The 20,481-nt window shown below is 39.2% G+C and overlaps 1 protein-coding gene and 1 long non-coding RNA gene across 4 annotated transcripts in view; one reads left to right on the top strand and one right to left on the bottom strand.

Moving 5' to 3' along the window:
- celsr3 (cadherin, EGF LAG seven-pass G-type receptor 3) overlaps positions 1-20,481 on the top strand; it is a 91,323-nt gene that overhangs the window by 12,743 nt on the left and 58,099 nt on the right. For all 3 annotated transcript variants that reach the window (XM_034876914.1, XM_034876916.1, XM_034876913.1), the window contains exons 2-3: positions 9,618-9,961; positions 11,616-11,904. In XM_034876914.1, the coding sequence (XP_034732805.1) occupies positions 9,618-9,961; positions 11,616-11,904 (633 nt within the window). The remainder of the gene's footprint in view (positions 1-9,617; positions 9,962-11,615; positions 11,905-20,481) is intronic.
- LOC117947739 lies at positions 8,911-19,392 on the bottom strand. The gene is made up of 3 exons (XR_004657311.1): positions 19,208-19,392; positions 10,499-10,502; positions 8,911-8,923 (listed from the first exon to the last, which is right to left on the bottom strand). It is a non-coding gene; the product is annotated as an uncharacterized LOC117947739 (long non-coding RNA).

The raw sequence follows: 20,481 nt of genomic DNA, 5'->3' as shown, positions 1-20,481 counted from the left end.
CAGACACTGGGACCAAACCTCTGACCTCAACAGGTTTTGTTTAGTATTTGTCTGCGCTGCCATATTTTGAGCTGTGTTGTGATAGCAGACATTAAGCAACAAGGGGGTTGTATAACATTGTAATTTTTTATATAGTGTAACCAGTGTTTCTGACAGAAACCCAGTGTTTGTTTAAAGCTTTCTGTGTAGGGACAGTAATCTGATTTTCTGCAGAGGTTTTTAGGTCACTGAAGGCCAGAGATATTAAGGGGTGGATGGGTTAGAGGGATGTCTGTCTAACACTATACCACTATCACATAGTTAAGTGCTTGCCAACTCAAGGCTTGTGTTAGAAGGAAAGTGGGCTGTTTCCTAGGCTTAATCTTCTGTTATGTTATGCAAATGTACAGTGTTAAGGATTTATTAATGGGGCTTTTCTCTCATAAAGAGGACTTAGAGTGACAGTTAAATGTAGGATACTGATAAGGTGTCTGTTTTCTAGCTTTCATTTATCCATTTATTGATATGTTGGATGTGCTCTCAGGTCTCTTTAGTAAATGCCAAGTTACTCTGCAGTAACACAGCTGTGCACATCCCCATCTGGGAGCTGCCCTGTACAAATACAGCCCATTTGGTACTTCTCCTACCAAGAATAACAATGTGGTGTGAGTGGCAGGATGACTCCTGGGAAATAGTGATACATTAGGCAATATTGTACATAAGAGAATGCTTTGACAGTTAAAATTCAGGCATGTTGGGCTGCCATGAGTGAATATTTTGACATGTGTTTTCAGGGAGTTGAGAGCATAATAATCTCATTTCCCCTGTTTAGAGATTTGCAGTTAAGTCTTTATCTTTAATCATTATCAAACCAACCTGCGGACTGAGGACATTTGATCAAGACCCAGCAAGACCTTATCTGCAAACAAAACTTACATTTAGCATGCTAGTAACTATCTCTTTAAAGTCATTTAAAAATATACAAAATAAATTAAAACCTCAAGTACTTCACATACAAACAGTGTTTATTACCCAAAGGCCAGCTCTCCTAACCTTTCAACCATCAAAGTGCCAAATGTCGAATGGCAAATGGACATATAAGTGTTCATGAATAGCATTTTAATGATTTGTTTGTGCTGGTCTGAGGCTCAAAAAAAATTAGTATAGTCCAAATCCGCCACCAGGGAGGACTGAGAGGCCCAATGTAGGAAAAATAAGGAAAGCTCATCAACAGACTGAAACTTCCAGGCTATGTTTAGCATTGTGTCGTCAATAAATCATTACCGCATTAGCTTCATAACATCACCATGATTATAAACAAACAAGATCACTTCAGAGAAAGAAGCCGGACGGGGATCCAGCAGCCTCTGTGCTGCATTTTAGCTGGAGACACCAGGGCTAGATTGGATGAGACTGTTGAAAAAAATTAATTGCAACACTAAAAAAGCACTCTATCAGCTTTGATCAAGTGGTGCATCATAATCACCATTCCCACATTTTTAATGAGATGGGATGAACTGTGTAGTGCAAGAAAAATCTAAGACAAAATCTGTCCACAGATAGACAGACGAGATATAAACACCTGGCAATGTACTCAAATCCTCTTCTGTTTTGTAACTGCTACCAAAGTTGTGTAAGGTGTGCTGTGAAAGCTTTGACATTTTCAGCATGGTTTCCACAATTAGCATCTATCTACAAAGTAAGTTGTGAACAGTAATTATTGTTATTGAAACATTATTCAGTCGTGTGCATTCTCTTTGGAAGTGTTTGAGTGATTAGCACACACAAGTAAGCATCACATGAGTCCCTTTTTCTGCACGTATCCTACTGAGCTAATCATTACTGCTGCACTATTACACTGCCCCACAAGAGAAATTTAAATTTGCAATCTTTTCAGGCAACAGAGGGAGTGATGAAAGCTGCAACAGACACAACCTGCCTCAGGTGCTGGAGACACTGCAATGATTTACAATAACCCACAATTTAATGCTCCAAAATACCAAATTATTTAACTCAACAAGAGCAGATAGGGTGGAGCCCTGTCCGCCTCTGGACAAAAAGTGTTTCGTTATGTATGAAAAATAAGTAAAATTGTATGGTTGTGCTTATTTTCCACACAAACATAATGTCTTTGTGGTTGTAGATTTGAGCGAAAAGACTAAACGCAGCAGCAGCACAATAATATTAATAGAGACAAATGTAAGATGGAGGATGGCTGCTGCTGCAGACAGCTGCTAACAGTTGTCACATCTGTATGTCAAAGAGGTCAGAGTATAGATTTGTGTTCATCCATACAATAGACATGCGGGTGTGAATAAATGTGATATGGGTGAAAATGTAGCCTCTGCATGCGAAAGGGCTTTATGTTTTCAGTGTTTGTGCAAGTTAAGTGTATCTGGTGTAACGTAAAGGATTAGTGCTTCTGTTGTAAAAGGGTGGTTAAACCATTATGTTGCTGGGGTTGCTGTGTGTGTGTGTGTGTGTGTGTGTGTTGATTTTTTACCCTGTTCTACTTTGCACTGAGAACAATGAGTGCCCAGACCTCAGGGGTAAAAAGGCTTTAAAAAACAAACAGAGCGCAGAAATCGGCGGTCAAGCCAGCGGCTGAGAGAGTGTGTGTGTGTGTGTGTGTGTGTGTGTGTGTGTGTGTGTGTGTGTGTGTGTGTGTGTGTGTACGCTTTGTGATGCGTACACAATATTGTTAGCGCTTGTGTTAATTCACAGGCATTAATGTATGGCCTGCCTCTCTTTGCAGCAATCCATTTATTCACGTATGTACTTATTTGTATGAAGTGCCATTTTGGCTGTTCATACTTTCACTCTTGCCCTCAGTCATTATTTTCAGGTGACTGTACATCAGACGGTCCTCTCTGCACTCTGTTAACAATCTCAAACAGTTTATGGGTTTAAAAAGGGCAGTGTTTTATTTTCCTGTCCTGCAGCCAACTTACACAGCTCGTAAAATAAAAGCTCCTCACACTTTTGTAGCACACAGCACTTTTAAAATTCAACCTTCTCACATATTTCATGGGGGCTTTTTCGAGGACGGCGAACACTGAGGCAGGAAAAGGCCAAACAAAGGGATGTGACAACACAGTGTGAAATGGGATTTAAAGCCATGTTTGTGGATACATGGTCTGCAACCTAATGGGTTGAAGGCACCATGACGGTGTTTAGTGTTTCAGGGTAGCAGCATATGGCTTTTGTCCAGTCTAAATCCAATTTTACTGTTTTGGGCTTTTGCATGCCAATTGTAATATATCTCCCCTTTCGGGCTTTTTTTCCTTTCTAAACCCAACTCCTTATATCACCAAGAGTGCATACAGTTTGAATTAGACTTTTAGTCACACCAGTGTCAATGCCGTGTGTGAACGACTGAACAATTTATGGATATGAACCTCTTACCTCGGCAGTGTTAGCCTTTACAGACTGAGCTACACAGAGCTGTAATGAATAATAAAAGAAAAATGGGGAACACTTAATTCTTATTCTTAACATGTTTTAAATTAAGACAAATGCCTACTGGTGAGATATGAACTTCGATTAATTCATGCAACATTTGCTCAATAGATATTCAAGGTTTTCCTCCCACAGTAACAGTGGGAGGAATTTAAATTTAAATACAGGAGATTTTTTTAATGCTGGACCGAATTTAACAAAGACCATGTTGCGTTTTCTTTTACAGCGAGCTGCACCTCTTCTGAGGCATCAAGTCTGATGTCTGGTGAACAACTTTATCTAAGTCTGCTTCTCAAACATGTTTTACAGTTGATGTGAAAGACCGTCTTAAAACCCCAGATTTGTTCTTCAGTGTGTCCCCTTTTCCATATTACATACCAACCAATAGGCTACAGTTTGGACTACACGCTTGTCACAGACGTCAATCAAACTGCAACTATAGAAGGCCACTGCCAGTCAAACTCCCCAATAGAAAGCTCAATGCTTTTCTAAGATTCAATGATTTGTTTAACTTCATCAAATTGTCGCACCAACATTTTCAGTGTGTTTTAATTTCCTCCACCTGTGTGCAGCTCCTTTTCCCATTGTAGTACAAAATGTTACTAAAATCTCACATTCAAAAATCAAGCATTTCTCCATCGATAGTCATGTCATGTGTAGCTGATAGGTCCCCGAGCAGGACACCAAGCAGCTTCCTACATTATTGTCTTAAAAGCTTAATAATGTAACTATGAAACCACAAATGTGTTTTTAAGCAGCTCCCTTTTAATTTCAAAGCATCTTTGACTTCTGAGTTTTTTAGACAAAATTATGAGGCTTGATTGGCTTAGATAGAACTTGTTCTTACATCCTCACAAACCACCTGAACAGTATCTCCAAAACTTTGGTTGCTGTGACATTCTTGCTTTCTCTCTCAAGGGAAAATGCCAGGACTCTGCCATGTGACCCATCCTCCTGCCCTGTATTGCAGCTTTAAATAAGGTTTCTGAGGCTGTGTTCAGCTCCAGCTGTGGGCTTCTATTGTACACTACTTTGCAGACTATTTCCGTCTGGATTTTCCAGGAGGCTAGCTCGGGATACTCTGACATTCAAGAAGCTTTGAGTGTGCTATTAGTCAGGCTACCTGGCACAGGGAGATAGCACTGAACTCCTTCAACCCTTTGAAACGCTGGGGACCGGGTACCCACAAAGCATCTTAGAGGCGCAGCACTGATCAGAGGCCAGCCTCTCTCTCATGGTGTATTGATATGAACACATCCATGGGACATCGCTGATCATTCCGGATCAGTGTGTTTATTCTTAGAGGCTTTGTGCACGCCAGCCCCGAGCTCTCCTCCCTCTTTGAAGTGCGGACACATGAAGGGAAAAATGTTGGCTCAAAGCCCACAGGAGCGAAGAAAGCTCGCAGAAGCGTTTCTGAGTTGCTATTTACAAAATGCTTTGTTTTCCCGTGGTGCTAAAGACGCCAAAATAACCTTCCATTTGTTGTGTTTTGAGTTTGGAAGTTATTAATGTTTTATTGTTTTGATACATGCGGAGTGCCTTGAAAAAGGGTGATGCATTAGTTATAACTTCCTGGCTTATTGGGAAGTTATGGACAAGATCGCCCTTACTCACCTCTCACCAGGATTCTAAAGTAAATCACAACCGCTCCATGTCTTTAAATTTTAATATTGTGATATATTGTCTAGGAAAATGATTGAAACCTGAGAATCCCATAAGTTTTGGCAGGAATTTAAGGTATAGTAAGTGACTTATGTCCTTTGATTCTCTCTCTTTATCGAGCGTCAGTATTGGCCTTTACATACAGATTAACCTTATTTCTGAAAGGTTTAGCGTTTATAGTTTACGACGTAAATGGCTCAGTTAGGGTATACATTTAATCAATGACTCCATCATAATTTTGTCAAATAATACATCATTTGAATAATTGTCTATTAAATAAAAGGATGCATGTGTGGTTACTATTACTGTATTAATTTACCCTTTTTGATCAAAATGTTGTCTGAGGGCCAAATGAGAGACTACAATTTTTGTAGCTGTTATTGTCTGACTTTTTGTGGGAAATTATTCCTTAGGTGAATGTTTTTAGTAACATAGGGGAATCTGATGCAAGTACAGTAAAGGTTACATTTCAAAATGATATTCCTTGTGTATCTAGCACAATAACTTTGTTTAAGTGGGGCTTTAAAGTCAAACTTGAGCTGAAGTAAAGAATCGCTGCAACTACTTTTACTGAAAGCACCATTTCCTTATTGAGCTTCTGGAAAAAAGATGTGCTCTTTAACACAGCAGGGAACATTATAATTAGGCTAGTACGAGATTTGAGTGAGATTCCCTTGCTGTAACAACAATCCTCAGTTGTTACAAAAGAAGTTAAAACCCAACTTGTTTTGGAAAATGGCCTTTATGTTTCTGCTGACTTATTGGTAAGACTTTTGTATTTTTAGCAGAACTAGCATATTATGTAGAAAGTGGATGAATCATTGACCTGACCTACGCTGAGTGGACAGTTTGGCGGTTCTAATGGCTGAAATGGCCATTTAGCTTAAATGGTTGTTTTTCTTTTTATTTCAAACCTCCAATTGGTTTTATACATGAGGGATGAGTAAAAAGCCCTCTGCTGATGCAGGTTGGCCAAATTAGACTCTAGACAGAAAGGGAAACCAAATTAAGATATTTTACTGTGAATGTGCATGTGTGTGTGCATGTATGCATGTGTGTGTGCATGTGTGCGTGTGTTTGTGTGTGTGTGTGTGTGTGTGTGTATCAGGTTAACTGTCATTATTTAATGGCTGCTTACCTCTGAAAGCTGATAAGGTAAAGTTAAAAACTGTCAGGGAGCACTGATATTCAAGAGTACCGGTTTCATTTAAGCCTGTTACATGTTTTGTTGAGTTGTCAACTATTTTTGAATGACTGTTGTCCCCTGTTCCCCTGTGGCCACCAAATGGGATTCTTGGGAGCCTGTGAGACCCAGAGAAATGTTCAGTGCGCCTGGAAAAGGAAATTGTGGTATTTTTTTTTCTTATCAGAAAACAGTCAAGCGCACACAATCTGCAAGAGGCCAACGTGGCAATTGCTCACAAAAAGTGTGTCAACGAGAGAATAAATAACCTTAGTGCAGCACAATCTTCCAGCAATTGAAATAAATCGTTGAGTAAGTGGTTTATCATCCGTACCTAACTGTCGACAAGAAAGCAAATAACCTTATGTCCCAAAATGTCAGGCTACTCTTTTAATGTTAGTCAGATCTAGGTTACTAGGGAAAGGGTTGATGTTAGGCATGTAAATATAATGGTTAAAGTTAGAGTCAGGGGCCAGAGATTGCTCTGTGTGAATGATGGATATACTTTTGTATGTGTACAGAATTAGTGTGAATATGTGCATTTCTGATGGTTGTGTGTGTATATGTGTGTGTGTGTGTGTGTGTGATTGGATCCTACTCCAGCAGATTATCCCAGGTCTTTTCATAGATCCCATAGGTCTTATTTTAATGACAATGGGAGATCAGCGTCAATTACTGCTGCGTCTTTGCATCGTGATCCAGAGGGCTAATAATAAAGCTGGTTTTTAGCCCCAGAAGACGAGGTGACATTTAATTACTTTACTTAATACTGTATGTTTTTTTAAAGTCAGACATCTGTCTGTCTGTTATTTCATCCATCTACTTCCACAAATTATTCCATTAAAACGTTCCCTGATGATTTTCTGTGAGTTTTTCCTCCTCTGTCCCTACCATTCCTTCCTCTGTCTGTTCATTTATTACGAAGGGCTCTGGACTTTAGTGTGTGTGTGTGTGTGTGTGTGTGTGTGTGTGTGTGTGTGTGTGTGTGTGTGTGTGTGTGTGTGTGTGTGTGTGTGTGTGTGTGTGTGTGTGTGTGTGTGTGTATTAGAGGTCAGTGGGGAGTGAGGCTCCTCATAATCCAGTAATCAAACCAGCTGCCACCCAACCCCCATCTCTCCACCCCTACCTCTTTCTCTGTCTACATCTCGCTCGTTGTCTTGAGACTTTTTTCTGTCCTTCCTTCCTTCCTGTAATAATATTACAAAATTACTAATTCTTATTTTGCCTTTCTTTCCAATTATGCCTTTGTACTTTGCTTCACTCCTTTCTTCCTTTCTGTCTGTTTGACAATTTCTGTCAAACGCAAATAAGGTACAAATTATAAATGATTGTGATCAACTGATTGACACTGTCATCTAAATTTAATACATTTACAATGTCATCAAATCAATAGCCTCTCAAATTGTACTACACTATTAGCAAAGGGAAAGAAAAGAACATTAATAACCAATACATTATTCTAAGTCTAACATTAACAGTGAACTATTATTGATTGTGGGTTTCCACATTTATAGTGCTCTCTCGCTTTTTCGTTAATCCCTGGTTAAAGACCCTCATTCTCTATCTGTCCATCATCTCTTCAGCTTTTTCCAGTTTCTAGGAAACCTCCTTCACCCTCCGTCGCCTCCCTGTGTCAGCAACCTCCCACTGTCTCTTTTACCCCTCACCCTCCATTCATTGCTATCGTTCCTTTTATCTCACTCATTCTTTCTTTCCACCACTTCTCTTTCCGCCATGCCCTTTATGCATGGATGTATTGCATTCTTACTCTTTCATTCTCTGTCTTATCGTTCACCCTGTCTCACCTTCACAGTGCCTCAGTGCCACAGCAGAAAATTGCCTCCTCACGGCGGTTTGGCCATGTGCATTTGTATTCTTTTGTAGCTTATTAGCCACCATTTCCCACCAAATTGCTTTATGATATATACAATACAGCCCGGTGCTTGGCTGTGTTTGCATCCAGTGTAGATGAAACGTGTTTCTGTCTGTCGTTGAAAGAGTTTGTTTGTGAGGGTTGTGACCTGCTGGGATGCCTATGAACTCATTTTATAGTAGTGACGGGTTACAGAGAAAAGGAACGCTGTGTTGAATTTGTAACTGAAGCTGAATGTGAGGAGACGGGGGACATGATGTTCTCTGCATGAGAGCACTCAGTGATACCTCTCTATTTCTCTCTTTCTCTGTCTCTGTGTGGATTGTTCAATCACATGCACAAGGCTTGAAACCCACTTCCTGGCTCTGACTTCCAGATTTCAGTTTTCGCTCTCTTACTGGAACATAAAATGAAAGAATTGCAATATGCGTGCTAACAACGGTGATGTGGCTTTATTACCACACCATCTTACTGTTCATCACAATATATCATGAAGGATGTTTAGCTGTATGTTTAGCTAAATATATAGATACAAAACAAATACCACTGGCTATGTGATATATATTGTAATGGTTTAAGTGTGGCTAAATAAAATCACATTTTAACTATATTAATTAATTAATCAATTAATTAAAATTAAATGTATATATTTTGTAAGTCTTAAAGCACTTGGTAAAGCTTACAAAAATAGAGTTTTAAATATTACTAGATGGTTAAACACTGACTGTTTCAATATTTAACCGAAACCATTAAAAACACATTATCTTTCCACAACTGGAAACCCAGCGTCAAAGTCCTGTGTTACGCCCAACCCTCCACACCAACCTGCTCCCTACGACGTCTGTTATAAGAATACCACACTTCCTGGAATTGAACAAGAAAATAGCAAATGTGTTGCCTCTAAAACTTATATGCCAATGTACAAAAGTGTTTTGTAAACAAGGTTGGTTATGGACACAAAAATTGTGACAGTTCACCTCAAAGTAGAACAAATTGGGTGTGTTTTTTTTACCTGTTTGCCGTATAAAAATGGAAGACAACTGTTATTTATATGCATTAAAACACAACTCCAATTATGGTTAGGCAACTTACACATTTGAAACTGGAAACTTCGTTCACAGCAGATCAATTCTTACATAATTTAAATCAAACTCCTCACCTTTTCACTTTGCTATGTAATCCTTCCTCTCTTGCTCCCATTCATTTATTGCTGTCTCTTTACCTCTGTCTCGCTGCTCTTTATCCCCTTGCCCTTTGACCTTTCTCTCTCATGCCTCCCCCTTCATCTGTGTCCTTCTTATTGTTAGTTGTCTTTCCAAACCTCTCTATCTTTCTCTTTCTCTATCTCCTTCACCTACTAACCCCTTTGTCCATCTTCTATACACCTCCTGAATGAGAACATACAGTATATTCTTTTACCTAAAATGTTTTCCTCCACTTTCTTCTTTAATTCTTCAGATGGCGTCCACAGCATTTCAGCCCAGTGTGTTCTCCGCGTCCTCATCATCACAGAGGACATGCTGGGCAGCAGTGTCACTGTCCGCCTCCAGAACATGTCCCAGGAGCACTTCCTGTCACCACTGCTGGGTAACTTCCTGGAAGGCGTGTCAGCAGTGCTCTCTGTGCCTGTCGAGGATGTTTTCATCTTCAATATCCAGCCAGATCTGGACGCTGCGCCGGGAGGGATCCTGAACGTCAGCTTCTCTGCTGCGTTGCCCGGCGGACTCTTCTTCCCCTCTGAGACCCTGGAGGAACAACTGTACCTGAACAGGCCGAGGCTGACGTCACTGACACAGATGGAGGTTAGTTACAAATACACATATAAGAATCAAAAGATTTAAATGCTTAGTGTTGGTGTACATATCTTAAGACACAATGACCACATATATTTTTCCAATGAACATTCTTTGAAAAAAGTCACTCACATGCAGCCGCTGGAATTCTGATTACATGTAATATGACATGCAAAGCAAATGTAATTAGACACATTGTGTGAACTGATAATAATACAATACAGATGCCAAGTCAGCTCAGCCACAAGGCTTTATCAAGCAAGCAGGATGATATGACCACTGTATGCTCTCATGCATGAAATAACACACACCTGGACACAATAGGCACATAATTTACAAACAAGCCTATAGACTCTCTCAGAGCATCTCTGTACATGCATGAGAGAAAGAGATAGAGAAAGAGATATTTTGATTGAAAGAAGAAATAAAACCCAAAGGAGAAAAGATGTGTCAATAGATACATAGTTTAAGGCTGAATTTTAACTTTCTCTCATACACAATTAATCTATTTCTTCCTATTGTCAAAGAAGACAAAATATTGTTAACATATCTTAATCTGATCCCGTGACCTTGACAGCAAACAGTAACAGTTCTTCTGGAAAATAAATGACTTTACTACGCCTAGCGTACACCAATCAGAGGAGGCGGAGCAGCCTGAGGAGTGACCCAGGGCAAAATATACCAGCGAGCACCTAAAATGACGAGCTGTCAATATTTTTAAATCAACCAGAATCTTCTTTCATCTGTATGGTGGCGGCTTAAGTCAGTTGACAGTAAGAATACGACATTTAGAGATATTCAAAAAGTAAAAAACGAAACAAAAAAATTGAGTTATCACTGAAGGTGAACTGTCCGTTTGTTAGTGAGGTTAGCATAGCGCTACTGCGATGATTTACCATTAGCATGATACCACGTAACGTTAGATAGCCCGAGTACGGTGCGACAACGATAACGCTAGCATGCTAGCATACATAGCATTCGCATGTCAACATTCTAGCTAGCTAGCTGTTGAACTAAATAAATTCACTGGTAAATAGTCACTGGTAAATAGGTTACGTAACTTGGAAGTCGAATTTGGAACACTTCCTAAAAAGAAGACTAACGTGTCAGGTACACAGGTGTAGCGTTAATCAATACAATTTAGTACGGCTGCAAGTTATAGGTGCTGCAATTTCAGGGCTCTGGTATCGCTTAGCCTTAGCTAGTTTATGCTGTCTCTCTGGTATCTAAGAACATTTTCGCATGTATTGAATTGACATAGAATTTAAAGGTGAATACAGTACAAGTTACTTGTCAGATTAAGCCTTAAAATATAATACGTTTATGAAATAAAATGTGTTGTTATGGATTGAACTGCCTTGTATATAAATGTGTTAAATCTACATCCACTTAACCAGTTACACACTAAAATGATGCATGTATGCATTGGTATGGGTAAGGTTATTCATTATAATCACTCATATGGGCCATTCGTTTTGCACAACAAATACAACATTAATGTTGGTAGTTGCACTTGTGCTTTTACTACTATTACAAGTCAGAACAGGTGTGAATTGGGACACCATCTGCAAAACTTACAACAGTAACCTACTGTTTACATGTCAATGCAGCGAAAACATGCTTCACAATGACTTACAAGATCTTTCCTCTGCCATGACTCCAGGTTCTCCCGTTCGACGACAACGTGTGTCTGCGTGAGCCATGCCAGAACTACATGAAGTGCATCTCAGTGCTGCGCTTCAACAGCTCTGCCCCCTTCATTTCCTCGCCCTCCATCTTGTTCCGGCCCATCCACCCTATCGCAGGCCTACGCTGCCGCTGCCCAGTTGGCTTCACGGGTGATTACTGCGAGACGGAGATTAACCTGTGTTACTCCAACCCCTGCCTGAACGGAGGGGTTTGTGCCCGCAGAGAAGGAGGGTACACCTGCATCTGCCGTGAAGATTATACTGGTGAGTAGTGTGCTGTAGTGTGGGAGTGTGCATGTATTTGTGCTGCTGTGAAAAAGGGGTTCTTTCTGGATAGAAGGGCTTGAATTAAATGTTTTTTTTTCAGTCATACAAAAATACACAAGTAAGAGTTGAAGTGTGTGTGTTTGTTTGTGGTAGTGATGATGGTATACCAGGGTTGTAATGGTACGCAGATCCTACCCTGGTTTTGGAATCACGGTTTGGCGTAAGTTTCGTACAGCGGACCCCCCCCCCCAAAATAAAGGGGATACATGTCTTTTTATTCATTTATTTATAACAGTAGTGACAGTTATTAAGACTTTGTTAAACTATTTTATTATTATGAAAATGGGTTGGGGTTAGGGTTAAAACATTTTAAACACTTCTCTAATACACCTTACAAACACTGAAGAAACACTTCCCCAAAAAGCAACAGGTCACAACCGGTTATACAACTGAAAAGCATCTCTTATGCTGTGAAATTGAATTTCGATTGCTAAACGACACTGGGCACAACTGGAGCCACATGCGCAGAACTCTAACCACAGTCTGCACTACCAACAGTCACCTAAAGAACTAAACAGTTTTCATCACCTGCAAAACTCACTCCAAGCAACACAAGTCTTAACACCTGTTTCAAAACAGGCTCAGAGCAATCCTCACACACACTCACTCAGAACACACTGAGTAAAACCACTAGCACCAATACAGAAAATACTAACTTCCTCATCTTAACAGTTAGAACAATTCGAGTGACTTCACACTACTCAATAGTTTTTTTAAAGAAAAGATATAGATATTACAATATAAAAAGGAATGAAAATCAGCAGTTTGCTTCAATAAACTATTTTGTTTCTTGTAATTTAAGGAATTACTGGAAAAAAAACTAAAGGTGCAAAACAGTAACATAGAATAGTGTGACTAATCCTGTCTCTCTCCAACATCATGCTGCAAGTTTTCTTCATCACGTTGGATGTCTGCATCATCTCTAAATACTACAGTAATGAATGTGGTGTTTCCATTGCTTTCACCTCCATTACTTTCTGAAAAAAAGTAATAATGCAATTTTTGTATTGCAAAGATATGTATTGCACATGTTCTTTTATAGCTGTGTTTGGAACCTCAGGCTTCTGACCTGGGCATATTGGTATCTTTGCTTTGGGGTGAAGGGTGTGGTTCCACATTACTTGAATCAATCTACATGTTGTGTATTCTGCGTGCACCTGACTGCGACCCCCGTGGTTTGGCAAGAATGTAAAAACCTTGACACATGTTTATAATAAATTGTTCTAGTATATTCATTAACGTTTGTTTTAAGCGAGTAAAAAATAAACCCAATAATTAATTAATGCTTATTTTATGCAAGACTGAAGATGCACATTTTTTTTTTTTTAAGATTATTTTTTGGGCATTTTAGGCCTTTTTAATGGACAGAACAGCTGAATATGTGAAAGGGGAGAGAGAGGGGGAGTGACATGCAGCAAAGAGCCGCAGGCTGGATTCAAACCCGGGCCGGCTGGGTCGAGGAGTAAACCTCTATACATGGGCACCCGCTCTACCCACTGAGCTATCTGGGTGCCCTGAAGAGTCGAATTTGATAAAGAATTTGTCACATTCTGAACACCCAAAGAATTGTAAATGCCCTAAAACAAATAGACCTCATCCACATCTAACTTGAAATGTCCTTGATCACTCTAGTTAGCCCCCTCTAAGTTGCTGTCTACATGCTATTGGTTTAACTGATTGACCTTTCCAGTGCACCTGCTATTATAAAACAGTAGTGAAGAGTCCAATTAGCACGTGAGAGCTTTCCAATCAACAGGTCATTCAGTAGATACAATGAGGATCTTTAGTAGAATGCTTTTAGACACTTAGTAGTTATCCTGCTGCTGCAGGTTAACATATCGGCCCATGAAATAGAGAAACCAAGCTGAGCAATGCTGCTTTTAGAATATAACACATGCTTAAGAGCATAAATAATACTATCATGAATTTTGAAAACAGATGTATGTATTTTATTATTTTGTATTTACATTTCATTGCTTGATTTTGAAACAAAAAAGCTAAACTATAGGCAACAACAACGGGTTTTATTCTTTTATCTCGATGTTACTGATTTAATGGATAGGAGTTTAGTGTGTTTATGTGTGTGTTTGTTGTGTCTTGGTTTAGCCTCAACTCCAGCCTGGTAAACTAAAACTGACTGTCTGTGTGTCTTTGTTCATGTCCCATATTGACTTCCTTTTTGATTCACTCTGTTTTTTTCTCTGTTGTTGTGTTGAGCTGAACAACATGAAAACACACACTCTGCCTCCTTGGAGAGCTTCCTCCTCCTTCGCTCTCTGCCTGCCACACACACACACACACACACACACACACACACACACACACACACACACACACACACACACAGACAGGCAGTCAGATGCTATAAACCCCTCACTCTTTTTAACTGTCACCAAACTAATTTGTTCCATGTCTCACACGCACACACACGCACACACACGCACACACATTCATTTAATTCTTTCTTACCTTTCCCATTACTCTAGAGTAATTTCCCCTCTCTCTTTCATTTCTCTCTGCCTCCCTGTTTTTTCTGCCCCTTCATACTGCTGAAATGCTTCAGTCTTCGAGCCATTGAGTAGGTTGTAGGAGAGGATAGATGCTATGAATGTCAGTTCGTGTGTCTGGGGGATGTTTCACATTGCCTTTTATTTCGAATCAAAAGAGAGCTGGGGGAGTGAAGCAACACTTTTCTTTCATGAGAGCGACAGAGTGTTTTCCAAACTCCCAGAGAGAGAGAGAGAGAGAGAGAGAGAGAGCGAGAGAGAGAAAGAGAGAGAGAGAGGAAATAAGGAAAGGAGAAATGGAGGTATAAAGGGACCCATGTCTAAAACCAATCAATCAGAGAATGACATGAGATGACTCAGAATACATACAGCTGGAACGTTGTTCTTCTTTTTAGGTAAAAAAAAAAAAAAAACTGTGCTATGGCTAAAGTTTGGATGACAGATGCATTTATTGCTATCTACATGAACCGGCTAGATTGCTGTTTGCACACCATGTGTATGGGCCTATAGATGGTGACAAAGAAAAAAGAAAGGATAAAAATTGGGAAAAAATTAGATCATTGATAATAGGAGAGGGGAAAAAACTAAAAAAAGGAGAGGACAGGAGAGCAAGAGAGGGCAAACAGCAGAGCATGAGAGATGAAGAAAAGAAAAGAGAAGAGGCAGGGTATGACAGCAATATGAAAGACGAGGGAGACGGATGAATTCAGAGAGAAGAACATGTAAGGAGGGCTGCAGGGGGAAAATGGGGTGAGAAACATCTGGGATATATGAGAGAGAGGGATGGAAGATGAGAGTTGATTGATAGAGCAAAGGAAATCGGTTGGTTTCTGGGTAGTTGGTGTTGTGCTTTTCCTGCGTAGGCGTTGGGTGTCTCGTCAACGCCCAGGGCTGGTAGGAGGAAGAGGAGGAGAACAAGTAAACAGGGATGAATGTATTCTGCAACACACAAAAATCTCCAGACATCTCCCAACCAGGTTTGCTCTCTACCTAATTCGTTTTTGCTTTTTTTTTTCTCCATCCAACTTGCGGCCTTCATCCATTCCCTCATACGCTGTTTGTGGCTTTGAATTGCTTTTCCCTGAAACTCTAAGGATTTCGCTCACAGGAAGGAGCTAAGCCCAGGGGTTTGACCGGTATTGGAAACTTTCCACTAAGTGAGGAATATTTTTGACGCTAAAGCCGTAGCTTTCAATAGACCTGTGTCAGGCGTGATTTGTGTTTGTTTTCGAGTTTCTTTGGGCTACTAAAGCGAAATGGGTTCATCACCTTAATCACCATAAAATGTGAATGAGAAGTTCATTCTCTGACTGAGAGTAATGTTGTCAAAATAACCATGTGCTGTACGTGTAAACAGGACCTCAGTATGCACACAGGCATTTTCACTTGTCATAGCAGGAAAAGCTCAGGTGTTACTAATAACATTATCCATGGCTTCATTCTATTCAGTGGTGTTCTTTTCTAGAACCCTGACACTGAAACAGCTAATTGTAAGTCAGCATCGTTACCTTCATTATTTATTATTTATAGCAATTTAAGTAGTGCATTTAACAGGAATTCGTCTTGGTGTGCCCATGTATACCACCTAATCGACAACAGTGCACCCCAGACGCAGGGTACACGGTTGCTTACAGACCCGGACCAGGGGCCCGTGTGACTGGAAGATATTGATTGAAAGCCTGGGCCCCCTATTGCATTTTCATTACTTGTGACAAACCTAGCAGTCCCACTTGCACTGTGAGAGACACTTACCAAGCAGGAGGGAGAAGAACGGGTCAAATTAATTTCTGATATAAAGACGAGACGTGTGTGACTCAAATATCTCACATTTACAAACAAAACGAAAAGACAAAACATTTCAGACCGTCCTCCCAACCTGCATACGTACATTTTAACACCAATGTACGCTGTAAGAATTCTTTATCGCTTTTTTCCCTTTATTATAGTGATAGTACATAGACTGAAAAGGGGGAGAGAGATGGGGGATGACACATATACATATACATAACACAGGTAAAGAAAGTTCCATGTACTGTAAGTAGTCCGTTTTCTCATTTTAATTACATATGTGCCAAACTAAATACACAAACAGAAAACAAAACCGGTTATCAAAATAATCTCAGATTGTAAAAATGTTGAAGTGGTATTAATATGGCAAACCAATAAGCCCTCCTTTGATATAGTAATCTTGGTTTTACACCACCATATTGTTGTGCTGCTGTTTCTTAAAATTCTGAACATATTTTCTCTAAACTCTGTTACTTCTTCACGTATAGAAAATGTTGTATATCTTTGTCACTTATATCATATTTGAACTTTTTCTAATTTCTCATTGCCAGACATCTGCCTCCCGCAGTATAATTCATTTACTTTTCCTGTGAAATCTAACTGCATGTCACACAAGGTTAGCTCTAGTGTAATAGCTGGTTGAGGCTGCTGTTCTTGTTAGTGTTGGACTTGTTTGGCTTAAATTATACCTTTTAAGTCTTTAAATGATTAACCAGTGCTCTTTAACTAGAATTAAATCTGAGTCTGTGAATCAAGTATAGTTTTAGGAAGTGATAAAAGGAAACACTTCTTTAAACTTAGAAATAGTTATCTTCTGCACCTCTAAGAAATAAACCTCTCCATTTCAAATGCGGAAGGGAAGATTTAGTTCCACCTCCTGCAGCTACAATGCTAAACTCAGCAAAAGCTTTGCAACATGTACTCTTTTATTTAGAAGAATTTAAATATTTCTAACCCAAAGCGCTCACTTCTCTCAAAAACATCCAAAGCTTGCAGTGCTGACACAAATGTGCAACAGTTGTTAATCCTGAAGACCTGTTCCCTGTGAACAGACAACCTTAAAGACAGAGATACCAGTAGACAGATATCTGATCGTTTTCACAAACAGAAAGAACATAGACTCAGAAATGATAAAGAGAGGTGCACATTAGGCAGATTATAGTAAGATATAAAACGAGCGATACTCCTCAGAGAGCCAAGAGATGCAAAGAGGAGATGGAAGACAGAGGACAGAGAGAGAGAGAAGCATGGATGCAGACTAAATTAGTTTGTGAGAAGATAAAATGGTGAGTGGAGAGGACATGGGTATAAATGAAATTGCTTGGTTGTGATTTAGCGATCTGTATTTTACACCGAGAGACGATGAGAAACAGAGCAAGTGAAAGAAAGAAATGCGGTAGGCAGAGGTGAGATTAGTTTTGGATATTATGAAGCAGATATTCGTGTTATACTGAGAAATTTAATCCAGAAGATATGGCGGAAACACAAACAGAACAAATTAGCTTTAGGTAGCTGAGACTACTGTATGTAAAGAGAATAATTCTCGGGTATAAGTGAGTTTTAGCCTTTTGAAGAAGGTGTGGACGGTTTCAAAGTTAGAGGCAGAAAGAAATGGAAAGACTAGTGAGCAACTAAGAATGTGAGAGAGTAGAAATTTACTAGGTTGAGATGACATTAAAGTAATCTGTAAGACTGAATTGAATTTTGTTTAGGAAAGCCAGATAGAATGAAGAGACTGAGAATGAAGTGAGAAGTGAATTAGTTTGTGGGGGGGATGAAAGAATGAGGTGGGTGATGAATACAGATTAAGAGGAGTCTAAATTGTGTTTGGCAAGATAAATTGTAAAAGTAAAGATATAAATGAATAAAGAACTGACAAACGGAGGGAGTTTGGCTTTGACACCCACAAGGGTGTTGTGAACTTAAAAGTTGCAAAATACACAAATTGAAGTTTTAAAATAACACAACTACAATCTTACTGAACAGTATTCAAAATAGTTGGTTATTCTCCCAGTAGTGCACGCCTCGACAGACAGTGATGGAACAAGAAAAAGGGTACAGTTCAGCGTACTAAAACATATGCCCAATGGCTGAACTGAGCCATGAAATCAGAGCTAATTATTAAGCTAATCTGAGCCAATTATGTATTGTGCAATTTACAACTCCCACGTCAAGCCACGCTCTGTATTCACTGCTGTACTAAGGTTTTTTTTGCCAGACAGAAACAACAGATCTTTCCATACAAATTTACATTTTATTTATTTATTTATGTAATTGTTTTTAGACAAATGCAATTAACCAATACTGTAAAAAAACAAAAAATACAAGTCAATTAAGAATTAAGGACTAAATGGAGTATTTAATTAAGCAGCTTTCCAATAATATGATGTATTACATACACAGTGGGATTCTGAAGTGTCACTGACAGTCAGTCAGTGTGTGTGTGAGCAACTGTGTGGAAACTCAAGGAGAATAAATGACTTTTTGGAGAGTGGAAAAAAAAAAACATTAAGTGCAAACAGCCAGAGCAATGAGACCGCTCAGTTTTCCGCATGAAGTTAAGAACAAGGTTTGGAGGCGAAGATAGAGGAAATAGAGACATTTTGATACATAATGTGCACCTTATGAGAAAAAATGCACTGCAGGGGACATGATTTGCTGACTTAAGTGAGATAAATGGTTTGAAAGTATGGAGAGAGAAGACTAAATCTGTTTTTGGGAGATAAGTTGGTGAGCATTAAGGGAGGAGGGCAAAGATTTTTTTTCTTTTACCTCAGGGCACCCTGGGTGTTTATGGGAGATATGCTTGTCATGTGTATCATCTTAAATGACACAGCATATAGTACAGTAATACAGTCAATAATCTAACAACATTTATTTATATAGCACTTTCCAGCAACCAACAGGTATCCAAAGTGCTTCACATCAGAAAGTAAGAATAAAACAACATAACATACAACAAAAAGAATGAAACAGAAAACAGTAAAATCTGAAAAGGTTACATAGAAACAGGAGGAAGAGAGTTCAATTGTCACACCACTACTACGTATTAAAAGCCATTCTAAACACAAAGGTTTTGAGTTTGAGTTTTCCTAAAAAGAACTACATCTGTAATAGTGTGAATATCAGGGGGGGACTTGTTCCAGAGTCTTGTGGCCCCAGCTGTCAAAGCCTGATCACCCCACTGTTTATACCTTCGGACTTCTAAAGATAATAACAGTAGTAGTTCTGATCATGAAAGGTATGATTTTGAAAACAAAGAATAACATTAACTGTTCAAGAGAAGGGATGAAGGGCAGATAAACTTAGGGTGTCTTGTTTTTTCTCTTTACACTGCTTTTATGAGTGTTATATTGTTTAATTTCACAGCCTGCATATGAAGTACTGGAATTGTACAAGTATATGAGTAGGGTACAAGTTTATTTGATGGGCCATATATATATATATATATGGCCCATCAAAGGAATATTTTCCAGCAAATTAAATAACTAAAACAAATAGTTATGTTGCCCAATAACTTTGTTCCTTCAAACACCTTTGGTTACTTGGTCTATGCAAAAGTTCAATTTCCCCATGCTTACCCTAATAACATTCATAAGTGCATGTCAGATTTTTTGTGGAGTGTTTTCAGACTTTATTTTACATGAATACTAAATCTCAATTTCAATTTACATGCAAAGTGAACATCTTTTTAAGATGAACATTGAACAGGGCAAATTGGACATTCCATATTTGGAAAAAAGAGAAAAAACATTTGCCCTTTGTGTTTAAAAAAATGTGTAGCAAGAAGGACTAGATAGCGCGAGAGAGACGGAATGCAAGACCAGTAGCAAATAAATTAAAAAGAAAAGCTGCAGGGTAAATTCAGAATAAATGGAGTAGGTCAGTTCTTAAAAATGACTGAGCATTTTGAACAGCAAATGGAAAAGCTTCCATAGAATGGCTTGAATTCTGTTAAATTAATCGCAGAACACCACATTTATTAATAAGAAAATGTCACAGGCAATTTCACTAAATAAGGAAATTTGTGACCCATTGCACATCTAGAGGACATATAACTCAAAATTGGTACAGCCCTTGAAGGCACTTTTTCTTGAGGGGGTGCAAAAAGGAATAAGAGGCAGAGGCAAGACAAGAGGAAGGAGAAGAGGGAAGCTACCAGGAGTGTAGTGGCCTCTAGGGATGCACCATGTGTTTGGGTAGAGGAGGGGGTGATGGG

The sequence above is a fragment of the Etheostoma cragini genome, chromosome 7 (genome assembly GCF_013103735.1).
Source record: "Etheostoma cragini isolate CJK2018 chromosome 7, CSU_Ecrag_1.0, whole genome shotgun sequence".
NCBI classification, from domain to species: Eukaryota; Metazoa; Chordata; class Actinopteri; order Perciformes; family Percidae; genus Etheostoma; species Etheostoma cragini.
This window is presented reverse-complemented; position numbering and strand designations above follow the sequence as displayed.